This window comes from Amphiprion ocellaris, unplaced genomic scaffold (assembly GCF_022539595.1).
Source record: "Amphiprion ocellaris isolate individual 3 ecotype Okinawa unplaced genomic scaffold, ASM2253959v1 Aocel_unscaffolded288, whole genome shotgun sequence".
Classification (NCBI taxonomy): Eukaryota; Metazoa; Chordata; class Actinopteri; family Pomacentridae; genus Amphiprion; species Amphiprion ocellaris.
Window position 1 is genome coordinate 1 of NW_026559464.1, and position 16,988 is coordinate 16,988.

The 16,988-nt window shown below is 41.7% G+C and overlaps 2 protein-coding genes across 3 annotated transcripts; both read left to right on the plus strand.

The window, feature by feature from the left end:
• Positions 1 to 597: 597 nt before the first annotated feature.
• On the plus strand, positions 598 to 9,500 carry LOC111572647 (voltage-dependent L-type calcium channel subunit alpha-1F-like). 2 transcript variants are annotated; one of them, XM_055008844.1, is made up of 6 exons: positions 598 to 753; positions 825 to 937; positions 3,820 to 4,012; positions 6,464 to 6,526; positions 7,201 to 7,301; positions 7,376 to 9,500. In XM_055008844.1, exons 3-6 carry the CDS (start codon positions 3,823 to 3,825, stop codon positions 7,640 to 7,642), a joined length of 621 nt encoding a protein of 206 aa, XP_054864819.1. In that variant the 5' UTR covers positions 598 to 753; positions 825 to 937; positions 3,820 to 3,822; the 3' UTR covers positions 7,643 to 9,500. The 2 variants fall into 2 exon arrangements, with proteins under 2 accessions (XP_054864819.1, XP_054864820.1); XM_055008845.1 differs by having other exon boundaries at positions 3,823 to 4,012.
• Positions 9,501 to 12,227: 2,727 nt separating this feature from the next.
• Positions 12,228 to 15,429, plus strand: LOC111572643 (GTPase IMAP family member 9-like). The gene is made up of 3 exons (XM_023276397.2): positions 12,228 to 12,232; positions 13,923 to 13,958; positions 14,619 to 15,429. The coding sequence occupies exons 1-3, from the start codon at positions 12,228 to 12,230 to the stop codon at positions 15,427 to 15,429; spliced, it is 852 nt and encodes a 283-aa protein (XP_023132165.2).
• The last annotated feature ends 1,559 nt before the right edge of the window (positions 15,430 to 16,988 follow it).

The window sequence follows — 16,988 nt, forward strand, 5'->3', positions numbered from 1 at the left end:
GGTGCGCTACACAGGTATAACCTCATTAACCTTATTGTTTCATTTAATCAGGTAAATTCACATTTTACATCTATGCTGTACAGTGTCAACATTAATATTTATAATAATTCAGTAAATCTGTATAATAACTAATACTGTAGTTAATAATTTGGTTGGTAAATTAGCATTTATTTAATATTGTCAGGCCTTGATCTTATTGTTTAAACTAGTCGGGTCATTTTGTATTTTATATTATATAGTAAGGTCTTAATATTTAAACTTCTCAAGTACATTGTTTTTTTTACAGTACTGTAAGGTCTAAAATTTAATATTTCTATAGTAGTGTTTTTGATTATAATGTGGGGTATTTAATTTATTTAGGTAAATGTATGTAATAAATAATAATTTAGGTCCTTAACATTAATATGCAATTAATCAGGTAAAGTTTCATTTACATTTATTATATTGTTTGACATGTAGTCAATGATGTTGTAAGTCTGAACCTTAATATTTGAATTAGACTTTTTGTAAACTATTGTAGGGTCTTAACATTATTATTTAAGTGATATATCTCTATATAAATAACATTATAGGGTGTTAATATTTCATTTAGTTTATAAACTGGTGCTGCTGCTTTCAGACGTTACCCAGACGAGCCTCCTTTGTACAGAGACCACTACGATGGCCACGCCCCCTACAACAGTAGCTATGGTAACGGCTACGGCGACGGCAGGAGGACGACTCGGAGACGGCTGCTTCCGGCCACGCCCACAGGTGACAGGTATCCCAGAATGCCCCGCTGCCGTGGCTCTGTGGCTCCGCTGACGTCCGTTTTGTTCCCGTAGGTCGGAAACCGTCGTTCAACATCCAGTGTCTGAGGAGGCAGGGCAGCAGCGACGACCTGCCCATCCCTGGGACCTACCACCCCACGTCACCGCCACGCCGCACACGCCCACAGGTAACCACGGTAACACAGGTAACAGACAGGTACCATACACACTGGGAGAAAGGTAGACAGGTAGTGTAGACAGGTAGGGTACACAGGTAGGATAGACAGGTAGGATAGATACATATGATAGACAGGTAGGGTAGACAGGTAGGGTAGACAGGTAGGATAGACAGGTAGGGTAGACAAGTAGGATAGACACATATGATAGACAGGTAGGGTAGACACGTATGATAGACAGGTAGGGTAGACACGTATGATAGACAGGTAGGGTAGACAGGTAGGATAGACAGGTAGGGTAGACAGGTAGGATAGACAAGTAGGATAGATACGTATGATAGACAGGTAGGGTAGGCAGGTAGGATAGATACGTATGATAGACAGGTAGGATAGACAGGTAGGATAGACATGTAGGGTAGACAGGTAGGATAGACAGGTAGGATAGATACGTATGATAGACAGGTAGGGTAGACAGGTAGGATAGATACGTAGGAAAGACAGGTAGGATAGACATGTAGGGTAGACAGGTAGGATAGATACGTATGATAGACAGGTAGGATAGACATGTATGATAGACAGGTAGGGTAGACAGGTAGGATAGACATGTAGGGTAGACAGGTAGGGTAGACATGTAGGGTAGACAGGTAGGATAGATACTTATGATAGACAGGTAGACATGTAGGATAGACATGTAGGGTAGACAGGTAGGTTAGACAGGTAAGGTAGACAGGTAGGATAGACAGGTAGGGTAGACAGGTAGGATAAACAGGTAGGGTAGACAGGTAGGATAGACAGGTAAGTTAGACAGGTAGGGTAGACAGGTAGGATAGACACGTATGATAGACAGGTAGGATAGACAGGTAGGTTAGACAGGTAGGGTAGAAAGGTAGGGTAGACACGTATGATAGACAGGGTAGACAGGTAGGGTAGACAGGTAGGATAGATACGTATGATAGACAGGTAGGATAGACAGGTAGGATAGATACGTATGATAGACAGGTAGGGTAGACACGTAGGGTAGACAGGTAGGGTAGACAGGTAGGGTAGACAGGTAGGATAGATACGTATGATAGACAGGGTAGACAGGTAGGATAGATACGTATGATAGACAGGTAGGATAGACAGGTAGGATAGACATGTAGGGTAGACAGGTAGGATAGACAGGTAGGATAGATACTTATGATAGACAGGTAGGATAGACAGGTAGGATAGATACGTATGATAGACAGGTAGGGTAGACAGGTAGGATAGATACGTAGGATAGACAGGTAGGATAGACAGGTAGGATAGATACTTATGATAGACAGGTAGGATAGACAGGTAGGATAGATACGTATGATAGACAGGTTGGGTAGACAGGTAGGATAGACATGTAGGGTAGACAGGTAGGATAGATACTTATGATAGACAGGTAGACAGTTAGGATAGACATGTAGGGTAGACAGGTAGGATAGACAGGTAGGGTAGACAGGTAGGATAAACAGGTAGGGTAGACAGGTAGGATTGACAGGAAGGGTAGACACGTATGATAGACTGGTAGGGTAGACAGGTAGGATAGACACGTATGATAGACAGGTAGGATAGACAGGTAGCTTAGACAGGTAGGATAGACAGGTAGGTTAGACAGGTAGGGTAGAAAGGTAGGATAGACAGGTAGGGTAGACCGGTAGGGTGGAAAGGTAGGGTAGACACGTATGATAGCCTCTGTGGGCTACCTGGTTGATCCTGCCAGTAGCATATGCTTGTCTCAAAGATTAAGCCATGCAAGTCTAAGTACACACGGCCGGTACAGTGAAACTGCAAATGGCTCATTAAATCAGTTATGGTGATTTAAAGTGGGAGTGACCCCAAACTTTTGAACAGTAGTGCAGGTCAAATAATCTCTGTCCCATTTTTGAGAATAAAATGAATAAAGCAGAAGTCAGCTGGTGATATTTACTGAACCACATGTAGCTGCAGGTCACAATAATACTAAACATGTAGAAGACTTTAATATGAAATGCTTGGTCACAGAAATGAAAAAAATGGAATTCTTTTGAACTCTCATAACTGACTGGGCAAGTTTGGTAAGTTGTACCACAAAAACTGAGATATTGGTAGAAAGTCTGACCCAAGTACCACAGAGGTCTGGAGTTTCAAAATAGTTCTCAAATATTTAAGAAAACTACTCATGGTTCAGAAAATATCACTAGTTGATTCTGCATTATCTTTTTTTATATTAATGTGCTCAAAGATGGAAGTTCTCAGCATTTTTTTGATCTACTTGTCCAATATTGCAAACTGGACACTGTGTTTGACTGACACCAAACACTGCACACCATCCCTACAGTGAAGCACGGTGGTGGCAGCATCATGATGTAGGGAAGCTTCTCAATAGCAGCACTGGAAGGCTTTTAAATCACTAATAAAAGTTCAAACAAAATAGATTTCTTTTCATGTTTGGTACCAGATATTTCAGATTAAAAGTCTTCAATATGTTTAGTTTTGTGTTACTGTGACTTTCAGCTACACCTGATTCACAAAATATCACTAGTTGACTTTTGGAATTCTTTAAATATGCTCAAAGATGGAACTTTTCATGACAGTCAACATTTTTTTTTCATATTTTAATCCACCCATAATCAGATTATTTGATCTTTTTATCTGATATTACAGATTCTACATTATTGACATAACGAGAAATAACAGTCATGCTTTTGTTTTTAAAAGTATTTCGCATATCAAGCTAATGTCTTTATAAATATCCATATTTTTATCCATATTGTCAGAGCTGGTTGAGCAGAAACAGTTCTAAGTCTGCGATGATTTAAGTGTGAATAACTTTGAGGTTTTAGGTGAGTTTTAGACGAACTCGTCTGTTGTTCAGTAAAAGGAAATCGTCTTCTCTCCTTCAGCAGATGTTCAACAGCTACGAGTCCCGTCACTCCTCCGGCCGATCCTCGGCGGCGTCCTCGGCGTCCTGGGCGAATCCCTGTCCTCGGCGTGGTCGGCTCCTCTACGCCCCCCTGATCCTGGTGGAGGAGGAGGGAAGTCCACCGTGGGGGGGAGGAGCTGGAGGGGAGGGCAAGAAGGGAGGAGCAGGAAGAGGTGAGGAGCAGTCAGAATAGAGTCGGTGGTCCAGGTCCATCTACCAGCTGGAACAAAGTCAGCTGGACTTTACAATGCTGTAAAAATTACAAATCACTATTTATAACATTACAGATGGCGTTTACAGGTTTAGTCGTTTTTTATTTGTTAACATGTACATTAGCTCATGATCTGTAATTCAACAAAACAGGTAAAATAACTAAATTCTTCAAAAATATATATATTTATAATGTTTAAAGAATGGCAGCATTAATGGGAACGAGGTTAAAGAAGCATTTAAAATATGTTTACTCAAATGTCAACAGAGCAACACTTATTCTTCATGTCTGGGTTCAGCTGTCCACCTACAGTCATGAACCAAAGTTTCCATCCACTGATAAAGTCTAGATCAGTCTGTAGTTTCCTGTGACTCCTAGAACGCTGAGATTTCTATGATGGAATCATTGAAACATGAATCTCAATGAACAATCACGAATTTTGGTTCTTTCACAGATTATTAAAAGTCTTCGTGGCCTCTTAACTTCTCGTTAGTGATTCTGATCGACTACAGCTACTGACTCCTCTGATCCAGTTTAAATAGAACCCATTAGATCCACTCATTAGACTCAAACTCTACAGTGGGAAAGTCTGAGGAGCTCAGCAAAGATCTGAAAAAACTAATTATTGACTTGAACCAGTCAGAAAGTCACTTGGAACCATTTCAAAGCAGCTTCAGATCCTAAATCATCTGTTTGTCAGAATAAAGTTCATGGTCCAGTTGTGTTACTGCCACCATGAGGAAGAAAACACAAACTATCACCTGCTGCTGAGAGACCATTGGTCAGGATGGTCAAGAGTTAACCAAGAATCATGAAAAAGCAGGTCTGAATGAATGAGAAGCTGCTGGAACACAGCTGTCAGTGTCCACAGGGTTTTACATCAACATGAGCTGAGAGGATCCATGAAGAAGGAAGTTCTTCCTCTAGAAGCAGAACCTTAAAGCTCCACTCAAGTCTGCTGCTGATCACATGAACAAAGAAAAGACCTTCTGGAGGAAAGTTCTGTGGTCAGATGGAAGAAAAACTGAAGGTGAAGCTTTTAACCCCAAGAACACCAAACCTACCATCAAGCATGGAGGTGGCAGTATCATGCTCTGGGGCTTTCTAGAAGAGCTTCTGGACTGGTTTCAGACTGTATGTTGGACTGGTTTTGGACTTTCTTGGGACTGGTTTATGCTTGGTTTCAGTCTTGGTTCTCCTGGTTTTAGATGTGATTTAAAGTTGGTTTAGGATTTATTTGACTCTGAATCTGGTCCTGGATGAGGACTGGTTTCAAACCGTATTGGACTTTTTTTAGGAGTAGTTTAGGTTTGGTTTTGGTCCAGATTTTATGCTGTTTTTTTACTTTTTTTGGACTGGTTTCTGGCTGTATTTTGGCCTGGTTCTGAAATTTTTTGGACTGGTTCAGGTTTAATTTGGTCTTGGTTTTAGACCTTTTTAGGACTGGTTTAGGACTGGTTTCAGACTGTTGGTGGGTCTTTTTTAATCCAAAGAATACCAAACCTGCCATCAAGCATGGTGGTGGCAGTATCATGCTCTGTGGAACTGGAGCTTTACACAAAGTAAATGGAATAATGTAGAAGGAGGATCACCTCCACATTCTTCAGGAAAACCTAAAACCATCAGCAGAAGGTTGATCTTGGACACAGTTGGATGTTTCAACATGACAATGAGCCCAAACACACATCAGACGTGGTAAAGAAATGGTTCCATCAGGCTAGAATGAAGGTTCTAGACTGGTCTCCCCAAAGTCCTGACTTAGACCCATCAAGAACCTGTGGACTGATGAAGAAACAAATCTGAGTCAGAAAGACGACAAGTTCAGTTGAACTGAACCAATTCTGTCCAGAGGAGTCAAAGATAAACCAGAAGATTGAAACCAGAAGAACCAAACTGGAAATAGACAAATTTAACCAAATATTAAAATTCCTGTTTGTATATTTATGATCCAGCAGATTTTGTCACATTTCCAGAAGAACTTTAATAAGTCTATGAAAGAACCTAAATTCATGACTGTTCTTGTGACAAAGACTCACGTTTCAATGATTCCATCATAGAAAACTCAGAGTTCTCGGAGTCATTTGAAACTAGAGACTGAATGATGAACAGGGTCATGGACACATTAGAACAAAGAAAATCATTTGCTAGAAAAATGAGTAAACGAAGCTGTTCAGCTGGAACCATCTTAATTAACTGCACCTCTTATCTGGATGCAGTCCTGACGTTCCCTCTCAGGGAGTTCAACCAACATTCACACCTTGAGGAATATAAGTTCCAAACCTGAGACTCCCCACCAGTCGGCCAGAAGTCTGAAAGACACAGCACGTAGCCTAGCTTGATGCTAACAAAGCTACAAATCTCTGAAAGGTTCTGTAAGTAATTTAAAGTTTAAACTCACCTCTTCCTCCAACAGGTGTCAGTGTGACGGGTGCAGCTCCCAGACCGGCCTGGTACGGTGGCCCTGCAGGGACATCAGGTAGGAAACACGAATAAACTCAAGACAAAACTACACACACAATCACAGATTTGATCTTTTAACTGATTACTACAGCGACTGTTTCATGTAGTACCATGTAGCTGGGACAGATTATTCCATTATAATAGGCTTTAATTGTTATTAATTAGGTTTGTTTAAACTCGATGCTGTGACTTACGTAATGTAGCTGTGCAAAGGATTGTGGGTCAGAATGTTCAATAAAGCGAACAGCAAAATCTACCCAGATGTAGTGCACCCACAACATCCACAACACCCACGATACCCACAAGAAACACAACACCCACGATACCCACAATACCCACAATACTCACAATAGTCATGACACCCACGATGCCCACAACATCTACAACACCCACAATAAACACAATACCCACAACACCCAGACACCTACAGTACCACACAATACCCACAACACCCACAATACCCACAACACTCGCGACGCCCACAACACCCAAAACACCCACAATAAACACAACACCAACAATACCAGCAACACCCACAATGCCCAGTGTGGGTGTTGCTGGTATTTTCAGCATACTGCATTTGACATACTGTGTACTGGAAGGGACTTAATATTTTTCTGGTATAGTGTACTGTTTGAAAGTATGAATACTGGAGCAGTTCATGAGTCTGATGGGTCATGTGACTTGTAGCTCCGCCCCCCTACCGGGCCTACACCACCCTCAGAGTTCCTTCTCAGCTGGGAGCTCAGCTCACGGAGAAGCGAGGATCGGCCGACAGCCTGGTGGAGGCGGTGAGGAAACGCTCGTTGATTACTGATCTGTGCTTCCTGGTTCTGGGCTCATCCTGGTTGTGTTCCGTCTCCAGGTTCTGATCTCGGAGGGCCTCGGACTTTACGCTCGGGATCCCAAGTTTGTGGCGTTTGCCAAGCGGGAGATCGCCGACGCGTGTCACATGACGGTGGACGAGATGGAGTCGGCCGCCAGCGACCTGCTCGGTTCCGGAACTCACAGTTTCCTGAGCAATGCCGGCGCCGCCGACCCGGCAGCACTGTACAGCGATGAGGAGCCAATCAGGACGGGCCACGATGAGGATGAACTGGCAGACGAGATGACCTGTGTGACATCATTCTAAAGCTCTGGACCAATCAGGGATGGGCTGAGGAGGGCGGGGCATCCGTCATCAACAGGAGTGATAATTGGACTTTGACGGACAGGACAACTGACCAGTCAGAGAAGGGAGGCGGGGCTTAAGGCAGAATTGATCAGAGTTAACAATGGGGACCAAACACTGCGAGCTAGGAGCAGATGATCAAGCTGTTAGCTTTGCACAGTTCAGACAGAGTTACTCCAAACTAGCTAAACAAAATTGATCTCCTGCCTCAGAGTTTAGCTCTTAGCATCATGCTAACTAAACCTAAACAATAAAAAAAATAAATCTACAGAAACAACCCTGAAGCTGTCTGACACTGATGAAGCTAACGGCTAGCTAGCTCCACTGCTAATGCTACTGCTTGTTAGCTGCTGTTGCACCACTGCTGCTCCAGGTTCCACTGTTTGGTTTCAGCACAACAAACAACAACGTTAGTTCTTTTTTCTTTTCTGGTTGATAATTAAAAATAAAAATTTGTTGGATTTTTATGTTTTTTGATTTTAATGATAAAATGCAGAAGTAAAAACAACCACGTAAAAATAATAACCATCCCTACATGAAAACAATCCAGCTGTATGTTGGTTATATAAATATGAACCAAAAGAAGAGAATTTCTTGTTTCATATTCATTTCTTCTTCTGTCATTGAATTGCTGACATCAAACTGTAAAAATGTACAAGAACCTTCGTGTTCCAAAATAAATATGGAAACTTATTTCCAACAGTAAAAGAACAGATTTGTAATAGAAACATTCACATTAAGTGAAAAATGTCATGTTCCAAAGTGAAATTATGACGTGAAAATGGAGTTTTAAGATAAACATTCAAACTTTTGACCAAGAAACTCAAAGTTCTATTGCAAAAATGAAAAAACTAAAGAAATTTTACGATCAACATTGTTGAGACATTTTTATAAGATTTATCTTCTGATTTGTCAAAAAAATATGATGTAAAATGTGTAAATTTTATGATAAACTTTATATAAATGTATTATTATGATTTGTCTCATAGGTGACCTAGGAAGTCAGAATTACATATTGTAAAAAAACTAAATTTACACTAGACATTGTTAATAAGCTTTTACTTTGAATTTGTTAAATGAAAGTGTGAAAAATGTCAATTTTGCGACAAAAAATTAAACACAGATATTTTCTCAAGATTTGTTGTTTAATTTATCCTGAAAATCACAATTATGAGGTAAAAACTGGAAATTTGGTCAACATGGGAAGATTTTTCACAACAGAAAGTCAAAAGTAAAGATTTAAATGACTTACTGACAGAAATGAGCTTCCATAGAATATTTACTGTGAGAAAACTTGAGAAAAGATGTGAAAGAGTCTGAGAAAAGGATTGCTTGTGTCTGATTAGATTAATAGCATGAATGAGCCGAACTTCATGTTGTGGAGTTTTAAAACGAGGCCTGAGTTGCTGAGCTTCCTGCTGTGTGTGGAACTTTGTGTTTTATTAACATATATTTTTATTCTCAAAACTGTTGTCCACAAACTATGAACTGAAAAGACTTTTTTTGTCTCTTTTTTATTTGCCAGTGTTTGTTCACTGTGTTCAGCTTTTCTTATTTAAATGTCTGATGTTTTTTATTGACTCTGACAGAGAGGACTGCATCTTGGTGGTATTTTTGTCTCGTCTGAACTCTTGTGTTTCCGTTTTTTTTTTCCATTTTGCTTTCCGACATTTTGGACAGTTTCCCAGCAGTTAAGGGCTTCTTGATTCCTCGCCTGGATTTCTCCCCAAATACCTCCTGACATGTTGAGAACTGAATGTTCAGCTGAGAAACACCTCTGACTGAACCTTCATTTACCTCGAATAAAGATTGAAAACAAGCTGATGGACTCCATGTTTGATCGCATAAATCATCACATCACACCGACGAACACACGACACACTGAAACAAAAACCTGTGTATGTCAAAATTAAATTTAAATTTAAATTTTCTCTGACAGTTCTGTCACATATTAAACTAGGGCATTTTTTGTAACTTTCTCTACAATTAGCTTTGTTCCAACATAAGATACTAAACTATGACAATTCTGTGACGTTTTGGACGACATACTAAACTATGACATTTTTTCGAATTTTCAGATGAAATACTGAACTGTGACATTTTAGTGATATTTTGGACGACAAACTAAACTGACTTTTTAAAAAATTTTCAGACAACACTAAACTGACATTTTCGTGACACTTTGGACGACACACAAAACTATGATGTTCTTTTCAGTTTTTGGACATACTAAACTGTGACTTTTTAATTTTTTTTCAGAAAACACAAAATTATGACATTTTCGCGACATTTTGGATGACATACTAAACTGTGACATTTTAGTGATATTTTGTTTTTTTTCTTTTTTTGTCTGCATTTATTCTCATTAACTCCACAAAAGAGGTGTCAACATTGTATGAGATTGATGCATATTTTAGTCTTGCAGCCAAATATTTTAATATTTAGTGCATGTGTGTGACCATCACCAGCCCTCCCTGAAAGCTAAGCAGATATTCTTTATTAGAATTCCCTATTATGAGCCAGGGAGGGCAGTGCTACACCTCAGTGATGTGTGGGGGAAACAAAGACTGGACAGGATGAACAGGACGGACAGGGATAGAAAATAACAGGTGGTGCTATTGCAATTAAAGATAGTAAGGTGGTGTGTTATTCCCAACTACTAACTGCCCATCAATAAAACAGAAAGAAAAAAACAAAACAACAACAAAAAGAGATTCAATAAATGAATAATTAATTAAACAAACGGTACTGACCACCATAATTGTGGATGTCTTGATAGTATAGAATAGAATAGAATAGAATAGAATAGGCCAGAAGAGGATACTAGTGAAAAGAGAGAATGAGTTTAGGGTAGAGACTCTGGAGAGATTCTCAGCACATTCTGGTGGGTCCCATCATTCACTGAAATGGGACTCGGCAGTAGCTGGCGAGACCTGATCAAACATGCAAGTGTGAAGAACCCCGAAGCCCAGAACAGCAATCACGGCAAGGCAGGGCCAAGCCAACAAGGCACCCCTCCCCCCGGGCTGTAGGAGCCACAGGGTGGCACCCCCAGAGAGCCACCGGGGCCACCGTGAACGATGCGAACCCGGAGAACAAGAGGGAGCAGCTACCGACACCCCCAGCGCACCAAGACCGACCCAGGCAGCCCGGGCCACGAGGACCCACCCGCCACCCAAGCCCCAACCCCGCCCAACAGCCCTCCACCTGCTCTCGGGGCCCTAACTGTCGTGTCCCTATATGTGCCTAAGAGTAGCTATATACAGTGATGTGTGAAGTATGTGAAGTGCACAGTAAGAGGCAGTCTGGTGTTGATCTGGCCCATGAGGACAGAGCAGTGGGGGGGACAGGTAGTAAGACCACCGTTACTGATGCAGAGGGCCCCCAGAGCCTGGAGGCAAGAGGCCGAGGTGGGCCCACACGAACCAACTGGCCCATTTAGCACCACAACCCCCGGAAGTCGCAGAGCCCCAGCAGATGCTATTGCCCCACCACAGGCCAGCCACACGCAGCACCCTTCCCTGGAGGGGGGACCAGGCCGCACCACCAGGAAGCAAGGGCCACGAGCCCCCACGCCCACCCCGGAGCCGGCACGTCCAGGATGCAGGGCACCCACCCCGCAGCACCACCAAGACCCCACCCACCCCACTACTCCCCAGGACAGCACCAGGCCTGGACAGAAGCCCCCAGCCAGCAGAAACTAATCTCCAGTGGCGGCACACAGGCAAGTACCAAGGCCTGTGCCCGGATGAGCCAGAGCCACCCCCCCAGAGAGACCACCCGGCCCCCATGCCAGACCCCCAGGCAGCGGAGGGCCCCCAGCCCCCCCAGGGGAGGGAGAGGGACGAGGACGAGCGGCCAGGCAGGAGAGGAGGGAGGAGGAGGGAAGCAGAGCAGGAAAGGACAGGGGAGCGACCGGAGGGCCGACCCACCCCAAACCCCAGGGCCAGCCAGGGCGCCCCAGAAGAGACCAGCCGCCGCCACCCCCAAGGCCCCAGGAGAGCGCACAAACCCAGCAGACCCAGGACTCAAAGGGAGAGACACCGGGGACACCCACCCCCAGGCAGAGGGGCCCGAGCCACGCAGGCCCCGCAGAGCCAGAGAGCAACCCCAAGAGCAATAGGGAAGGGACACCACTAGTGCATGCACACAGCCTTGAAGTCCATGGTGCCATCCTACTTAAAAAGGTAGAGGATTAATAAACTGAAATAAAGCAGAGAGAAGTCAGACCATGCACACAGACAGAATAATAATTACAATTTTATGAGGGAAGTGGCATACGCCCACATACAAGCAGAAGCTATAGATTAATAATTATTTTTTAATAAATGGAGACCATTTTTCTTTGAAGGAGTCCAATTGCTTTTTTCTGATGGCAGATATTCTCTCTAGTGAAATGTGTTCTGTGAGGAGGTTCAGCCACTGGATGATGTTGAGGGCTTTCTTATCTTTCCAGTTAACTAAAATAGTTTTTTTGGCAATGGCGATAGCTGCAAGTGTGGGTTGGATATGAATGTCTGGAAGGGCTGTTTGCGTTAGATCGACAATGAGGTAAACGTTCGGGGGATGCGGAATCCCGCAGTCCAAAATATTGGAGAGTTTCTGTGTGATTGTTACCCAGAATTGATAGACGGGTGTACAAAGCCACAGAGCGTGAAAGTAAGTGTCCGTCATGTTTTGGGTGCATTGCGTACATGTGTCTTAGCATGAGAAGCCCATTTTATACAGTTTATATTGTGTTATATGTGTTCTGTGAAGCACCTTAAATTGGATCAATTGTAAGTTGGTGTTTTTAGTCATTTTAAATGTGTTTTCACAGATCTGGGTCCAAAAATCAGAGTCAAAAGATTTGGATACGTCTTTTTCCCATTTTTGAGTTGGTAGGTGTATAGAGTCTGTCTTTGAAAGTAAACTATAAATTTTTGAGAGATTCTTCTTATTTCTTGCAGACAGTTTCACAATGTATTTGACAAATTCAGGTGGCTGTAAATCCGTTGGCTGTAAAGTAGTCTGAAGCGATGGAATTCTACTTGTAATCGTCTTCTTTACCTGTAGGTACTGGAGAAAATTTCCATTTCTTACTTCAAAAGTTTGGAATAAGTTTATATATGTCCTAAATATGTTATCATCAAGAAGGTGATGGAGGTGAGTGACTCCTCTCTCTGCCCATGTGCTGAAATAAAGAGCTATTTTGTTGTTTGCAAAATCAGGGTTGTGCCAGATTGGGGAGAGTATACTGGGTTTTAATTGGGAGGCAGAGCCTTCAGTTATCAGCTCCTCTCCTGTGGAACCAGCTCCCAGTTTGGGTTCTGGAGGCAGACACCCTCTCTATTTTTAAGACCAGGCTTAAAACCTTCCTTTTTGACAAAGCTTATAGTTAGGACTGACTGGGGGACCCTGAGGGGGTCAGCTGGAGTCTTCCTCTTGGACGTCCCTTAGTTCTGCCCCTAGTTCTGCTGCTACAGGCCTAGACTGCTGGAGGACCTCTCTGGATGCACTGAGCCCTTCTCTATCTACCATTATATTTAATATATATATACCATTATTGCATTACACTCACTCTGTTTCTCCCTGTGTCCTTTCTCTGAGTGTCCCTGGTCCCAGAGCTGGATGCTTCACATCTGTGGTGGTTCTCCCACCAACTGGCCTAATCTCCATCTGTGGGATGCTGCTGCTGCTGACCTTCCTCCAGCCCACTGCTTCCAGCTGCCCATTTCCATCAATCTACTCTGCATCACCCTCACTATACTTGATTTGCTCATCTAGTTACTGTTTGAATTTTACTACCAGCTATATATGTAGTATATTTATGCCAGAGCCGTACATCATAACAGGAAACTAGGAATCAGTTTCAATGTTAGCTTCTATTTTGTATATATCATCTATCTGATCATACATGTATCCAACTGTATGTTATATGTTCCTTGTTCCCCACCCCCCCTTCTCCCATCCCTCTACCTCTACCTCTATCTCTACCTCTCTACCTCTTCTGTCCCTCTCAACCCTCCTTCCAGCAGCAGATGGTTCCCCCACATTAGAGCCAGGTTCTGCTCGAGGTTTTTTTCCCTGTTAAAAGGGTGTTTTCCTGCCACTGTCTCCTTAGGGCTGCTCTGGGGGTTCAGGCATATGGGTTCTGTAAAGCGTCTCGAGACAATTTGACTGTAATTGGCGCTATATAAATAAAATTGAATTGAATTGAATATTTGTGTTTTGCCCACAGAGTTTGAGGAACCTCTTTCAGCGCTGGAATACCTGCAGCTTCTGTCACTGAAAAGAAGTTACCTACATGAGTGTGTGTGTGGGTGTGTGTGTGTGTGTGTGTGTGTGTGTGTGCATTTCTGCATCAGCAGTAACTGACAGGAAGTTGGGTGCGTACTCGTGATGCTGTGAGATAAAGCCTGTGTGCTGTCACCATATCTGGCATCCTGAAACACTTCAGCGAGGGACAAAAATCAGTTGAGCCCTCATATGCATGCCAATCATGTGCTCATGAACAGCAGAGTGCAAAATGGTCAATGTTCTCTTAAGTTTCAGTCTCACGTTTAGAGAGAGAGATGTGTGGGACGGAGTTCAAAACTCCAAACAATTTGCGTTGGTCAGGGGTCAGACAAACAGGAAGGAAACATCTAGTTTAAGACCAGTACAAGCTCATGACTGTGATTCCATCCCGTATGTCATGGTACCATCTTTTTTTAAAATCAGCATCAGGACCCTCAGGAACCTGGGCAGTGCAGTGTAAATCCTCTGGTTGTACGAAACATGCCGTGGGAGACTGAACTCTGCGGTGAGCCTCAGCTACCAGCTGTTGATGTAAAACACTGTGGACACTGACAGCTGTGTTCCAGCTGCTTATCATTCATCCTGACCAATTATCTCTCAGCAGCAGCTGATAGTTTGTGTTTTATCTTCCCACATGTAAAGAGCACGGTCACCTCAGGATGGTCCTGGTTGGGAAAACTGGAACTGAAAGAAAGAGCGCAGCAGGAAACACCATCATAGCAGATAAACGTTTTAAATCCACCTCATCTTCTTCTTCTGTGACAGCAGTGTGTCAGAAGGAAACAGTCGAGTTTGGAGCTCAAACTCTGGCTGTAGTCGACACTCCAGCTCAGTTTGACACTGTCCAATCTAAGGATAAGGTGACAATAGAGATCGCTAAGCGCATCTCCTTCACTGCTCCTGGTCCTCATGTGTTCCTGGTGGTGATCCATTCAGGAAGATTCACCAAAGAAGACCAGGAAACAGTGAGACTCATCCAGGAGCTGTTTGGAGAGAAGTCAGTAGAATACACCATGGCCCTGTTCACCCGTGGAGACGATCTGGAGGTTGACGGAGTCTCCATAGAAGAAATAATCACGGGAAACCAAGATCTGGTGAACTTCATCAGTCAGTGTCAGGGAGGATATCATGTTTTTAACAACAGATCCCAGGATTCCTCTCAGGTCAAAGTGCTGCTGAAGAAGATCAACTTCCTGGTTCAGAGGAACGAAGGAAGATGCTTCACCAACAACATGTTGCAGGAAGCTGAGAAAGCCATAAAAAAGATGCAAGAAAAGCTAATGGAAGAAAATCCACACATGACAGCTAAAGAAGCAAGAAAAATGGCTGAGAAAGACAATGAGTTTATTAAAACTGTTGGTTTGGGGGCTGCATTTGGATCTATGCTGGGTCCAGCTGGAGCTGTTGTTGGAGCTGCTGTGGCAGGTAAACCGAAATTAGTGAAAGAGAAGAAATGTGTCATCCAGTGATATCCAGTATAATTTACTGTGTACACATTCTGTATTAAATGTATTTTTCCTCCTAAATGTCATGGTTCTATCTGCTGTACTGATGAAGTTTTGAGACTCAGAAATGATGGAAAAAGTTCATTAAAAAGTGATAAATCTGGAATAAAACATGACTCATCAAAAAGTACTTCACGTACTTCATGTGTACTCTGGTATGTTATTCAAATAAATATAACATGAAAATCTGTGTGAAAACCTTTATTGTGTCATATCCCTGAAATATCAAATGATTCCAAACTGTATCCCCTCACAGTAATCAGATTACTCCTACACTAGAGTATTTTATTACAACAGTAGTTTAGATTCTATATTAAATTCAGGCTCCACAGCAGGAACTCAATGAAGCTAAAGTGAGCCCATGTTTTGTTAGATTCTTTGGTTCCTTCAGTGCTTCATATGTCCACCTTGTTTTCTGATGACAGACTCAATCCTCCTCCATTGTCATTCTGCACTACTGGATATATATTTTCTCCTCTACATGCATCTATCTCTCTATCTCTCTATCTCTCTATCTATCTATCTATCTATCTATCTATCTATCTATCTATCTATCTATCTATCTATCTATCTATCTATCTATCTATCTATCTATCTATATATATCTATATATATCTATATATATATATATATAAAATATATATATATAAATATATATAAATATATATAAAAATATATATAAATATAAATAAATAAAAATATATATAAATATATATATATATATATATATATATATATATATATATATATATATATATATATATATATATATATATAAAATACTAATAACACTGTGCATCATGTGACCACAGAGCCAAGGTAAAAGTACGAAGTGAATGAATGCAGATACTCTCCCTGTTTCCTGTATACCAACAGTTCACTCCACAGGCCTCCTCCTCTAGCCTCCTATTTCCACTATTCATTGTACTTGCAGGAAAACATGAAATGGTTCTTTGAGTTCTACTGACTGAACTGAAAAGAAGATGAGATCAGAAAAAACAGCAGTGGACTTGTTTTGTTAGATCACATCCTTTGTTGAAATAAATGGACAGCAGTGACTTGAAAAGTTTTGTTGTTTTTCTTTATTAGTTATTGAGAAAAGTGATGTTCTATGATTCATTGACTTGATGAGAATTGTGGTTCATTATTTCACTGTGTGAAGCTCAGAGTTTGTGGAAAATATTAAACAAAAATGTAAAATATAGGTAGGCACAGTGCTGTGTTATTAAAACCTAAAAGTCATATTATATGGAATTATACCATAGTATATTGTATTCTGTTATGATATATTATATGTAGCTACATTGCTGTGCTATTTTACCATAAATATTATATACATTAAACCATGTTATATTATGTTATATTTTATTATGGTAGGCACCTTCACCAGTTCTACACAGATTTACCAAAGTTGAAAGTGAGTGATTTTTAACAACTGTGTTATTGTCTATCAGCAGATCACATTTCACGTTTATTTAGTCAAATAAACGTGAAATGTGTTAGATCAAAACTGTGATCGCTGT